Raw genomic sequence first — 12,888 nt, 5'->3', positions numbered from 1 at the left:
TAGTGGTGTGTGTGTGTGTGTCCTGGCTAGATCTCAGCTAAATGGGAGGGGAGCCTGCTCTAAACCATCTGCCCTCCTAGCCTTCTGGGCAGGGGCTTTGGCTGGGATGCCCCTGTGCTCCCCTATTGTTGGCTGTCGTCATGGACACTTGAGGTTGTGGGCAGATGGTCAGAAGTCAGAGCAGCCCGACCTATGCCTGACCCTGGAATCTGGGGGCTGCAATAGTGGCGTATAGACTGGACTAGCTATACCAGGCTAACAGAGAACCCCAAATCTGTTCCTGTCTGGAATGCACGTAGGACAGATCCTGCCCAGCTGTGAGGTATAAGGAATCGGCAGTGAAAGCAGGCGACAGGGGTTAAAGTAAACTGAAATAAGAGGGGGATCTTTGCTTTTAGCAGCTTCCCCACTCCGGGCTCCCCTTTACGTCTAATCTCTGAGTAAAAACAACAAGGGAAAAACCACTGTCCCTGATACCACCTTCTGGCACTGTGAGATAGCAGTGACGGGTACCAGTGCAGCTCCTTCCCCATGGGCACCTTCCTTGGCATCTTCCTGCTTCCTACTAACTCAGTCCAGTGCAGGGTAACTCTCTTCCCTCCCTCTAGCCTTTCTGGGAGGTGGCCCTTTAAATCCAGCAGAGCCAAGCAGCTGTAGCCCTAAAGGGGCCATTTTGTGACCTGCAGCTGCTCCCTGCATCTCCTTTTTTTCAGAGCGGGTAAGTGCCTGTTACGTTGCCCCTCGCTCCTGATTGCAGATGGCACATTGCAACATCTATCTATCTGTCTGGACTTGGGCTGCCAAACTCAGCCATATTTGAATACTCGCCCATGTAAAGTCACCAGGTGTCCTGTTTTTCCCATAGACAATCCCATTTTCTGGTAGTCAGTCGTGGAAATTTGGAGCCTTATAATAGGACTCTTCAGTGTCTTATTTTGTACTCAGCACCCTCTCCAGCAGGGGGCGCTGCTGTGGCTGCGGGAAGCCACACCCTCCAGGTCCTGCCATTGGGAGAGCAGCGACAGCTGTGATTCCAGGCATGGGCACCACCCTGACCGGGGGCTGCTGGATCACACCAGCAGCATTACTGTCAGGCTGGCAGGTGGTGGCATCACCCAAGCTGACAAGAGTGAGGCCCTGCCTGTGGTAGACCCAGCCCAGGAGTGAGGGGAGAGGACATATGTGGACTCCCCACAGGGGAAGAAGCACCAGGCTCCTTTCTAGGCAGGGGTAGGGGAAATAGCCCCTTGACTAGGGTGAGACAGAGCTCCACCCTCCATCGGCAGCCTGGTCCCACCTAAGTGACAGGTCTCACCTCTTCCCCGGACGGTCTTCAGTGACAGGCTTCTGGGGGTGCATTCTGAGAACCTCGTCACCTTACCCAAGCCAGGGGGTGGGTGGAGGCCAGCGTTGTCTTGGGCCCATTTTGAGGTCCCACGCCACATGCTGCTGCAACAGTTTGTACTGTGTAAATGAAATGTCCAGAAAGGCCTGTGTTCGCTAAGGGGCCTATCCGGCTCCTACAGCCTATTAGACTCAAAGTCTTTGTCAAATGGTGGCTTGATGGTCAGAAGAGAGCGGAGGATCAGTTGTTACAGCTGAAAAATACATGTTATTACAGTAAGCAGCTTATGATGGTGAGAGCGTCGAGGCCTGGCCCCTTACTGAAATGCCCCGAGCCAGTCATCTTCTGAAGAGCTGCTATTATCTGGAGATTTATTTTCCTTTTCAAGCTCAATTTCTCTGGCTCCGTTCCTTTATTTTAATGCTATTTCTTGGAGGAGCCAAGATCCCCATGTTAGCTCACATCTAAAGGAGAGAAGGCGGTTGGCTTAAGCCTCAGAGGGACGGTACATAGTCTGCTGTGCTGTATCCTAAACAGGAGGTTGCCATTTTCTTGGGAAGGGGAACACAGCTGGGGCCCAATGAGCCTGTTGGCTGCCTGCATCCAAATCCCAGGGAAGCCCATACGAGGGGATGATCAGTTCTCAGGTATGTTGGGAGCTGTAATCAGCAGTCACACACAAGATCATGTGGATTATTGTGCTCTGTCAAATGGAGCATTGATCTGATTTGGACAAAAATTTGGCACCCATGGAAAAGCCTCTATGCCAGCCAGAGCTCTCCTTCAAGGCCAAGCTTAACTCAGGAGGGGTCTGTCTTTTCTCAAGCTCTTCCATTGCCTTCTCTTTCCTCATCTGCTCCCCCACTCTACTGGCCCTGCTCCACTCTGCTCAGCATCTCCTTTGAGCACCTGGCCCATCCTCTGGAGAAGTGCAGAGCTGGGGAGGGGTGAGAGAGGAGAGAAGGGGGAGGCTATTTAGAAAGAAGCTGAAGTCACTTCTCCTTCCAGCTGAGGAAGGGCTGTGGGGGATGGGTTAGCAAACGATGCACAAGAGGATTGTTGAACAGGTGCAGCTGATTATCGCCTTCAATCCATCCCTGGGTTTCCTCAGGACCAGTGGAACTACTCTCTTGGGAGGATTAATCCTGACTCTGTTACTTGTATTTGATTTGTTTCAGCCTTGTTACCATTCATCTATGGGATAAGTACGCGCTGAGACACGACAGGGTGTGCGCTGGTGCACACACCCAACAGGTGAGCGATGATACGTGGGTGCAGCTCATGGGTCAGCGCACCCACGGCACCATCCCTGGACTGCTGTAAAACGAGCACCCTGTAAAATGGCTGGTGCGTGCGGGCAGGCGCCAGGTGTCGCCTCTGCTGCCCACCCATTGGCCCTTGACATGCGCCCCCTCTGGCTGTCCTCTCTCTGCTTTGCCCCTTCACTCCCTGCCCCAGCCCCGCCGTGCCTCCATATCCCCCCGGATGGGGCGCGTCCTGCTCCCAGGGCTGTGCGGAGAACCAGCCCCTGCTCGGAGTGCTCAGCTCACCAGCAGCCTGGCCGACAGGTTCCTTCCCTCCCCCACTGCCTCCGGCTGGGCTGGTGTTCTGGGAAAGCCCAAGACCCTCTGGCCTGGGGCCCAAGACCCTCTGGCCAGGAGGAGCCCAGCCCTGCATGTACCAAAGCCCTGCACAGCGCTGGCACGGGGAAGCCTCTCCACCCCTCAGCTAAGCTCTGGGGGGGTGGGGGCAGTGATTTCCAGCCTGTTCCTGCCCCGAACCTGCAGGCTTCACAGCAGCCCCCTAGGCAGGGGCTTAGCAACCTCTTCACTCTCCCCACACCCGGGGTCGTGCCCCCAGGGAGTGTGGGGCTGCTCCATCCCTAGGCACCCTCCCGTGCTGAGCCACCTCTCTGGCCCGGTTGGCTGTAGCCCCTGCAGTCGGGTTCCCTGGGGCCTGGTGCACAATACATCCTTAGGGCTTAATCCCTTCTTGCCTGCTCTTTAGCCGGGGGACAGGAGGTGGCTGGGTTATGTCGGTGGCCAGCAGCAGCCTGCAGGTCTTAACTGCCTTTCAACAGTGTGCAGCTGGGAAGGGACAAGCTGCTTCCAGCCATGGGGGAGCAGGGGTGGGGTGGGGTGGGGGTGCAGAAGATGAGCTCTGCAAAGACACAGGCCAGGTCATCCCTTCCCCCACCTGCAGTTGGAAGCAGCTCCCATCCCTTCCCTCCTGCACAGTGCCAAAAGGCTGCTGCTAGCCATATTCTGGTGTGAATCCTGGCAGAAATCTGGGGAGGGGGGGCATGTGACCCTGCGTGCCCCTCCACAGGATGCCTCGGGAAGATGTGGCACCAGGTATCAGGATAGGTGGATGCGTCCCGGAATCTCAGACAGACATGGAGGGCAGAGAGCGCCTGGCAGGGAGGGTTGGATCAGTTAGTCACCTCCCCATGTGAGAGAGGTTTTCGGGAATGTGTGTGTGTGTGTGTGTCACCTCTCCCTGTGTGAACCCTAAAGCCTTAAAGATAAGAAGGTAAATAAAAAGAAATCCAACTCCGCAGTATTTCTTTTTAACAAGGGCACAGTCAACTTGATGTCAATTTGTGTGTTTGTACTGCATAGTTCTGATTGATTGCCATTCAACTCATTTGAATCTGAGTAATGTTCCCAGGTGTCCCATATTCACCATCGGGAAATATGCTCACCCTACTGATAGGCCTAATGGCTGATGAAACCCAGCTGGGGGAGGAGCTTGGCTAGGCTTACAAAGGGAGGGAGTTGGTGATAAGAGAAAAGGGCTGCAGGAAGGTGATCTGTAATCACCTCCTAGAGAGAGGGGGGGAGTTGGCTAGGGACAAGGAGGAGTTCTAGGGGGACAGTAAGCCCTGGTATCTTGCCTTGGACTACAGACTCTAGCAGGAAGTTGAGAGGGGTGAAGTAGCCACAGGAAGTGGAGGAAGCTGCAGGGATAAACCCAGAAATGGGCCAGAAGATGAGAAGAGAAGAGGTAGGGAAGAGCTCAGGGACACAGCAACAGGGCCAGAGCTTGAGCAGACTCTGGTCGCTGGTTATAGGGTCCCTGGGCTGGAACCCAGAGTAGTGGGTGGGCCTCAGTTCCCCTACTGGCCACTGGGAAAGTGGCCTAAACTTCAAAGTGGGTCAGAAGATTGACTAAACCACAGATAGACAATTTGTCCAGTGGGACTTTGATACCCCAGAAGGGGAGGACTATTGTGACCTGGCTGGAGGCCCAAGGTATGAAGAGGAAGCATCTCGAGTTCAGAGAGAGACCATGGAGCGAGCAACTAATGGAGAGGGCATCAGACCAGGTGAGAGCTGATCCCCAGATGTAGCCACAACACGGTGCCCCAGCAGTGTAGAAACCTGTTTCAGAAGGCTATGGAGGATTATTTGATAGCTAGCAGTCCATTCCATTCTTGCTTATTCCTGACTAGGACAAAGGGAGACCCTGTTGGTGAGCACTAGGCAGCATTGGCTCTGTTAGTCTTGGAGTCAGAGAGAATGACCAGAGGGTCTGACTGTGTCTAGCAGCCTTATTAAAGAATCTCCTTCATGGTCACTAAAGCCGAGCTCTAGAAGAGAGATTTCAGAGGTGTGCGAAATATTCATAACACATTTTGAAGCCTTCAGAATCTTGAGCAGTTTTGCCTCTTGTTGCAAATTCAGAATTGTTTCTTGGTTTCCAAGACCTTTTCATGCTATGTTTTCCAAGCCAAGCTGTTTTCCCTGGGCAAACCTGGGATTTTGTGATTTCACAGCTTTTTGCCTGCAGAATGCCTTTCTCCTGAAATTTCACAAAACCTAACAATTTTCAAGGGAATAAATATGTGAGAAACAAATTAGCGCAAAATTTTGTAAAAACATCCCTGCACTTGCTAAGAACCACTGGGCCCAATCCTGCAGCCTTTCCTCACATGAGTAAGGGCTGTAGGCTAGAAACCTATCCAAAGACACGAAATAACACAGTTTAAGAAGTATGCAGTGTTATTGTAGCCATGTTGATCTCAGGATGTTAGAGACAAGGTGGGTGAGGGAATAGCTTTTATTGGACTAGCTTCTGTTGGTGAGAGACCAACTTTCATGCTTACCCAGAGGTCTTCTTCAGGTTGGTTTAAGAAGTGCAGCCATAGGGCTCAGTGTATAACTGGTTCTTCCACAGACTGTGAGTGTTTCAATGAATGATTTGAGCCCCTTATTATTCTAATGCCATAGTGGTCCATTGAGCTGTCAGTCATATGGGTTAAGTTTCTCCCCCCTTAATTTATTAAAGAGAAATAGGATTTTGCCATTAATAAATCATTAAGAAGAGGGATAAAATATTTTGTTCTGGTTTGTGACTGAATCGCAGAGAAGACTTTTATTTTCATGATTCACAATCATGTCCTCTGCAAAATTCAAATGTTGTCCTCATTATTCAAGAAGGGGAATGATTGGCCAATTGGACTGCTCGATTGGCTGACCATTCCTAACTATATAATTGTGGGTGGAAGCCTCATGTTCCCTCTGCTCTGGGGCTGTTCCATTTTAACTATTGGAATGTTCTACATTAAAGGCTTTTGTCTTCTTTCTGTCATCCGCATAGTGTGGGAGTTATGTACTTACCCTGCATTCTGCCCTTTAATGTGCATGGACCTGTATGTACGGATTTGGTTGAGGGCGAGGGTAGCATATGATTTAGCTGAATGACGTGTAAAAGTGTAGTGAGAAAGTCCCTCTGCAGCACACACATAGGCTCAAGAGCGTAAAATAATCTTGCCAAAGTCTGTTGTGCTTCTCACTCCTTGAACTGGCTCATTCTCCATCTGTTTGGATGGTAACATAACTAACATTGGATTTTTGCTAAAGATGCCAATTCTGGGGCAAACCATTCACTTCGGCACCATGGCCTGGATGGATGAGCATGGGACTTGCAGTCAGAAAGTCCTGCATTCTCTGCTTTTGTTTTGCTATGGAGTCTTGGGCAAGAGACCAGAAGGGCCACGTGGTCTAATAGAGTAGGCGGGACAAGCAGCTGGGGAAATATGCCTTCTAGACCCAGCTCCACCACTGACTTATTGTGTGTCTTGGGGAAACTGAAGCACAGAGAAGTGCCCAATCTGTAAAATGGAGGTAATCATACTTATCTCACTGGGGTGATGTTGATTATTTAAAGATTGTATGTTGCTCTAAACATGCATGTCAAGTTCTCTCTGTACATGTATCAATCTGAGATCTCTCTATATACGAGACCTAATGTGGGGGGCAGATTCTCCAACATCTGCCTTCTTATGAGGTTATTACACCTTACATCTAGTACTGGCCACTGCTGGAAGCCCGATACTGGTCTAGATGGACCACATGTCTGATCCAGTCTGGTAACTCCTATGCTCCTGTCGGAGAGACGGGGCTGCCGTAACTACGCTGTATGGTTGTCACAGCCATTACTTCTGTTAGAAAAACACTAACTTTTAGGGGTTTTTTCACTCTAAAAATCATTGGTCCTTGTCATCCCAGCCATCCTGCTACTGGAGCAAGACTCCATCATGAACCTCTAGACAATGTAGCTGCCTATCATTTTAATGCAGTCTGGTTTTTTTGTTGTTTTTGAAGGGTTTAAATTGTTTGGTAAACGTTACTCAATGGGGTTCAATAGTTTATATTGTATTGTAAAGGATATTTATTTGACTTTTTCTCATAATTTCCCACAACAAACAACTTAATATCCATTAAACCAGTGTTTCTCAAACTGGGGTCACCGCTTGTGTAGGGAAAGCCCCTGGCGGGTCAGACCGGTTTGTTTATCTGCCCTGTCCGTAGGTCCGGCCGATCGCGGCTCCCACTGGCCGTGGTTTGCTGCTGCAGGCCAATGGGAGCTGCTGGAAGCGGTGGCCAGTATGTCCCTCGGCCCGTGCCGCTTCCAGCAGCTCCCATTGGCCCGAAGCAGCGAACCGCGGCCAGTGGGAGCCGCAATCGGCCGGACCTGCGGACAGGGCAGGTAAACAAACTGGCCTGACCTGCCAGGGGCTTTCCCTACACCAGCGATGACCCCAGTTTGAGAAACACTGCATTAACCTATTGTGTGCCATGAATTTCCCTTAAAAACAAAAAATGACCTTTTGTCACTTTTTGCTCTGACAACCAACCAGCTGTAGCCAAAGCAAACACCAGAAGATGGATTGCTCTGAAGACCCCACCCTCTTGAAGAAGGGGCCATACTGTCAGTAGGTAACTCAGGCCCCAGTCCTGCAAACACCTACACATAGATTCATAGATTCTAGAACTGGAAGGGACCTCGAGAGGTCATCGAGTCCAGTCCCCTGCCCACATGGCAGGACCAAAGACTGTCTAGACCATCCCTGATAGACATTTATCTAACCTACTCTTAAATATCTTCAGAGATGGAGATTCCACAACCTCCCTAGGCAATTTATTCCAGTGTTTAACCACCCTGACAGTTAGGAACTTTTTCCTAATGTCCAACCTAGACCTCCCTTGCTGCAGTTTAAGCCCATTGCTTCTTGTCTCTATCCTTAGAGGCTAAGGTGAACAAGTTCTCTCCCTCCTCCTTATGACACCCTTTTAGATACCTGAAAACTGCTATCATGTCCCCTCTCAGTCTTCTCTTTTCCAAACTAAACAAACCCAATTCTTTCAGCCTTCCTTCATAGGTCATGTTCTCAAGACCTTTAATCATTCTTGTTGCTCTTCTCTGGACCCTTTCCTATTTCTCCACATCTTTCTTGAAATGCGGTGCCCAGAACTGGACACAGTACTCCAGCTGAGGCCTAACCAGAGCAGAGTAGAGCGGAAGAATGACTTCTCGTGTCTTGCTCACAACACACCTGTTAATGCATCCCAGAATCATGTTTGCTTTTTTTGCAATAGCATCCCACTGTTGACTCATATTTAGCTTGTGTTCCACTATAACCCCTAGATCCCTTTCTGCCATACTCCTTCCTAGACAGTCTCTTCCCATTCTGTATGTGTGAAACTGAGCGTTCCTTCCTAAGTGGAGCACTTTGCATTTGTCTTTGTTAAACTTCATCCTGTTTAACTCAGACCATTTCTCCAATTTGTCCAGATCATTTTGAATTATGACCCTATCCTCCAAAGCAGTTGCAATCCCTCCCAGTTTGGTATCATCCGCAAACTTAATAAGCATACTTTATATGCCAATATCTAAGTCGTTAATGAAGATATTGAACAGAGCTGGTCCCAAAACAGACCCCTGCGGTACCCCACTCGTTACGCCTTTCCAGCAGGATTGGGAACCATTAATAACAACTCTCTGAGTACGGTTATCCAGCCAGTTATTCACCCACCTTATAGTAGCCCCATCTAAATTGTATTTGACTAGTTTATCAATAAGAATATCATGCGAGACCGTATCAAATGCCTTACTAAAGTTAGGTATACCACATCCACAGCTTCTCCCTTATCCACAAGACTTGTCATCCTATCAAAGAAAGCTATCAGATTGGTTTGACATGATTTGTTCTTTACACATGTAGTGAACTTTACAACCCTGAGTTGTTCCATTGATATCAGTGGGATGACTCACAGTAATAAAGTTAGGCATGTGTATAAGTCTGACTGGGATGATATGTCAGGGTTGCTTGCTATAGTAGGGGACTAGTCTCAATGACTTAGGAGGTCCCCATGCTCCTATACGTGTAAGTGTTTGCAGGACTGAGACCTTACAATCATTGGCTGGTGATTTCCTCCAAAGTTAAACCTACTAAACATATCAGAAGTAGATCCATGAGCAGAGTTTGATCATGAGCTTATAAGAAAGGAGAAAATACATTCTTAATATTACTACAATTAACGTTGTTCTATTGTTCTATTAGTTATTGGTGGCGTTTTGTATTTTGGTGCTTCATAAGTTCATATGGTGTCTTGAGGTTTGCGTGTCCCATTGACAGCATAGGACCATTCAGTGTCACCCCCACAAGAACTGTCCGTAAGACACCCATCGATACTAACCCTCTCAAGGCACCATCTAACTTTAGGGCACATCAAGTGTCACTTCTCATCTGCACCCCAGTGTTGCAAGATTACGTCTTTCGTCTTTTGCTTCCTGACTGGTAGGCTGGGCTGTCCGAGTCATGACACATACCTGTATATTCAGGGAAGCAGATGGTCAGGGCTGATTTCTTGATCTTCTCGGCAAATAGGTCTTTCTTGTTGAGGAAGAGAATGATGGAGGTATCGATGAAGAATTTGTTGTTACAGATGGAGTCGAAGAGCATGAGAGACTCATGCATGCGGTTCTACACCGGGAAGCAGGTCAGAAAGGAAAAGAGAGAGACAGGCAGGGGGGAGAGAGAGAGAGAAAGAGTTAGGTTTAGGAAAGGAGACCATTTACCAAACCAAACTCTGGGGAGTGGTTAGAAAGCAGGTTTTCAAACACAGGACACTCAAATAACACAAGACAGTTACAAAAGACATGGAGACAGTTTTATTCTCATCAGATCAAATCCACTTGCAGTTACTTAGTATTCAACAGAACAGAATCCTAGTAGAGCGCATAGGACAGCAACAGAGCCTCCCATGATGACATCGCCTCCCATTTGCCATTCTTGATTGGACCAGAGGTCTGCTTCTAGCCGTCACCAATACCTGAAGCTTCAAAGAAAGATGAAAAGCCCCCATAATGTATCTGACCACCTGTACAGTGCAGAACATGGGGGTGGAGGCGCATACTTCCTGAATCTTGCAGTTATCCATGGGTGCCCAGAAGCACGACATTTCATTACTCTCATCTAAGTCTGCAGAATTACATATTGTTGTTATTGGTCATAAAGTGATCTATCTTGCTTTCAAATTCAGGGGAACTAGAAAATGGTCAGGACTGGAGAATAAAGCAGACGGCAGGCTCTTCCTCACCCCCATCAAATCAACCTATTTATTGAAATCATAACCATGTCCTTCCTCAGATACCCAGGCCCCACATTGCATGGCCTATCTTTTCTGCTGGGTAGAATGGCGTGGCCCTCGCCTCCTATGAGGCAGAGAAAACAGAAGCTTCCATGCTCAGTTATGCATCTTGCTGCCCACCACTATGCAGTGGGAAGTAAACGTTTTCAAGAGTTTGCTGTTTTCCCCCACCTCAAATGAGGACAAAAAGTCAAAATCTCAAATATCTGTGAACTGAAAAACTGGGCTTTTTGGTCTTGGGTCAGTTGTAACTTTTTTGATTCTTTTTGAAATGTTTCATTTTGATTTTGACCTGGTTTGTCTTTTTTGAACCCTTTTGGTCCAGTCTGACTAACTTACATTTTTGTTTAAAATGAAAAGTTGTTCTGAATCAGATTTTTTTTTTCATTTAGAAAACGTTGAAACAAAACATTTGAACAACTTGGACACTTTTTTTTTTTTTTTTTTTTTTTTTTTTGGGTTGGAAAATTTGTCAAACCCAATCCTGTTTCCAGAGCAGTTTTGGTTGTGATGAATCAGTTTTTTTTCAATGAAAAACATCTGTCAAAAACTTCCCAGTGAGCTTTATTGGTGACTGCTCAATTGCCTATCTCAGCTGAGCAGCAGCTGGTCTGGCATTCACTCTGCAGGGCAGCATATGTTTTCGGTTGCATGGGGAGAAAAGCATACAGTGGTGAAACTCACTACTGTAGGACTGCCAGATCAGGGAATACTGAGGCTCCAGGATGGAGTGGAAATTGAGGTATGTATTGAAGTAGCCCTGTGCTCCCACAGTGTACACAGTACCTATGTATCAGCCAGTAGATGCCAGCCAGCCAAATAGCATCAGACACATGGTATTACTCCTCCATAACCACTCTGGGCTATATTCATGCTAAATAAACCTCATGGTGATGCTCCTACTTTTCAAAGGAGCAGAGTTGTTTGTGTCAGCGCTATCCTATGCCCTTGTCCCCTGTGAAAGTCTTCAGTCTGTCTCTGAAAATCTCCTAGTAACAGCAGGCATTGCTAAGAGTCCTGGCCTTAAAGGATTCAACATACTGAAGATGTAAAATGAACCAAACTTCTGTTCATTGGCCAGTATCACAGCCCTCCTGATATCACTCTGTTGTGGGTTCCCTAAGAGATGGTGCTCATATCGGGAAGCTCTTCAGTGCCAGGACTCTGACTGTGAGGGGTATTTACACAAACAATTTGACTGCCAGTCTGGGGTGTGAATCTACCCCACGCGAGCCTGCCGTTGTCTAGCTGTTTGTGTGCACCCTGCTGACGTGTGCTAACAGTTCGTTCGAGAACTTTGAGCTAGCCCCATTAACGAACTGTATCAGCAGCGTGCACACGAACAGTTGGATCACGTCGGGTTAGTGTGGAGTAGATTCACCCCCAGCTTGTCGCAGTCTTATTGTTCATGTAGACAAGCCCTAAGAGAGATTTTGGGTGAGTCTCTTTGTATTGGATGCAACTCCTAACACTGTGTTTGGTGGCTTTTTGGCAGCTTCTTAATTAAATGTCCCTCTCGTAATCTGGTGAGGGTCACATGAGGTCTGTTTTTTTTTTTTAATGATGCTATAGGACTTGTCATCAGAAAGGGATGAAAAGAAAAAAAGACCAGATGAGGTTGAGCTAGTGTGAATTAGCTGCCAGAAGCCACAGAATGGAGTGTTTTCACTTTTTCACTGCTTCAATTGCATTCCATCAAGTTCAATGGCTTGAGATGCTTAGTTTATATGAACAATTATATACACAAGTCATTAAAGCATGGACTGCTGGGACCGCAGCAAAGACCAGAATATACGGTAACACAGGCCCTTTCAGCAGTAAGAAGATTTTTTTTTTCTCTGCATAAACTTACCTTAAAAAAAAAAAAAAGATCAAAATGCCATTTGCTATCATTCTTCTAACTATCATAGGCCAGATTTTAGACACTGGCCACAAATTTTGTGTCCATAAATTGCCAGTACAAGTTTGCCTCTTTGATTATTGTACCGACAAAACCACAAGCGCAAAAACAGGGCCCCAGTTAAGGCTAAGATGAAAATGTTGTCCTCTGTCCAAGTCATACAGTGCAATAGTTACAGCTGCTCAGCACTGAATTCTATTACATTGTGGAATAGTCTCCCAAGGTTGCTGATGGCATTTCTACTGCCTAAGTCATTTAAATCGAAACTAGACACAACACTATTAAAGGTACCACTTGGAACAAACCTGGACTGGAGGGACGTGGAACCGGATGTCACTGAGTTAAGAAAACAGAGCTATGGAGGGTTTTTTTATCCCTTTAACATTTTACAAGAGAAGAGCAATGAGATTGACACACAAACAACCGAGAGGTCGATTCTCAGACCAGTGTATGTGTCCTGGGTGTTATGAGAGTAATTTATGAATTTGACCGAGCTAGAAAAATAACCTTGTCAATTGCAGGCCCCAGAGCTCTGTAACCTATTCCCTAGGTTGATCAGTAAGAATCCTACCTTTGCCATCTTCAGGTCACAAAACAAGATTCACTGTTCAGTAAAACATTTCCCAAAGAACAAGAGCAGAAGCAAGTCTGGGATCATGTTCAAAGGAAGGAGCCAGTTATTATTTCAGAAACTATGATGGAGA

General features: G+C 47.4%; 1 protein-coding gene across 2 annotated transcripts in view; it reads right to left on the bottom strand.

Annotated features, from left to right (window-relative positions):
• GNAO1 (G protein subunit alpha o1) overlaps positions 1-12,888 on the bottom strand; it is a 312,517-nt gene that overhangs the window by 5,047 nt on the left and 294,582 nt on the right. For both annotated transcript variants that reach the window (XM_034788552.1, XM_034788551.1), the window contains exon 7: positions 9,464-9,617. In XM_034788552.1, coding sequence (XP_034644443.1) covers positions 9,464-9,617 — 154 coding nt within the window. The remainder of the gene's footprint in view (positions 1-9,463; positions 9,618-12,888) is intronic.

Source organism: Trachemys scripta, chromosome 13 (assembly GCF_013100865.1).
Source record: "Trachemys scripta elegans isolate TJP31775 chromosome 13, CAS_Tse_1.0, whole genome shotgun sequence".
Classification (NCBI taxonomy): domain Eukaryota; kingdom Metazoa; phylum Chordata; order Testudines; family Emydidae; genus Trachemys; species Trachemys scripta.
This window is presented reverse-complemented; position numbering and strand designations above follow the sequence as displayed.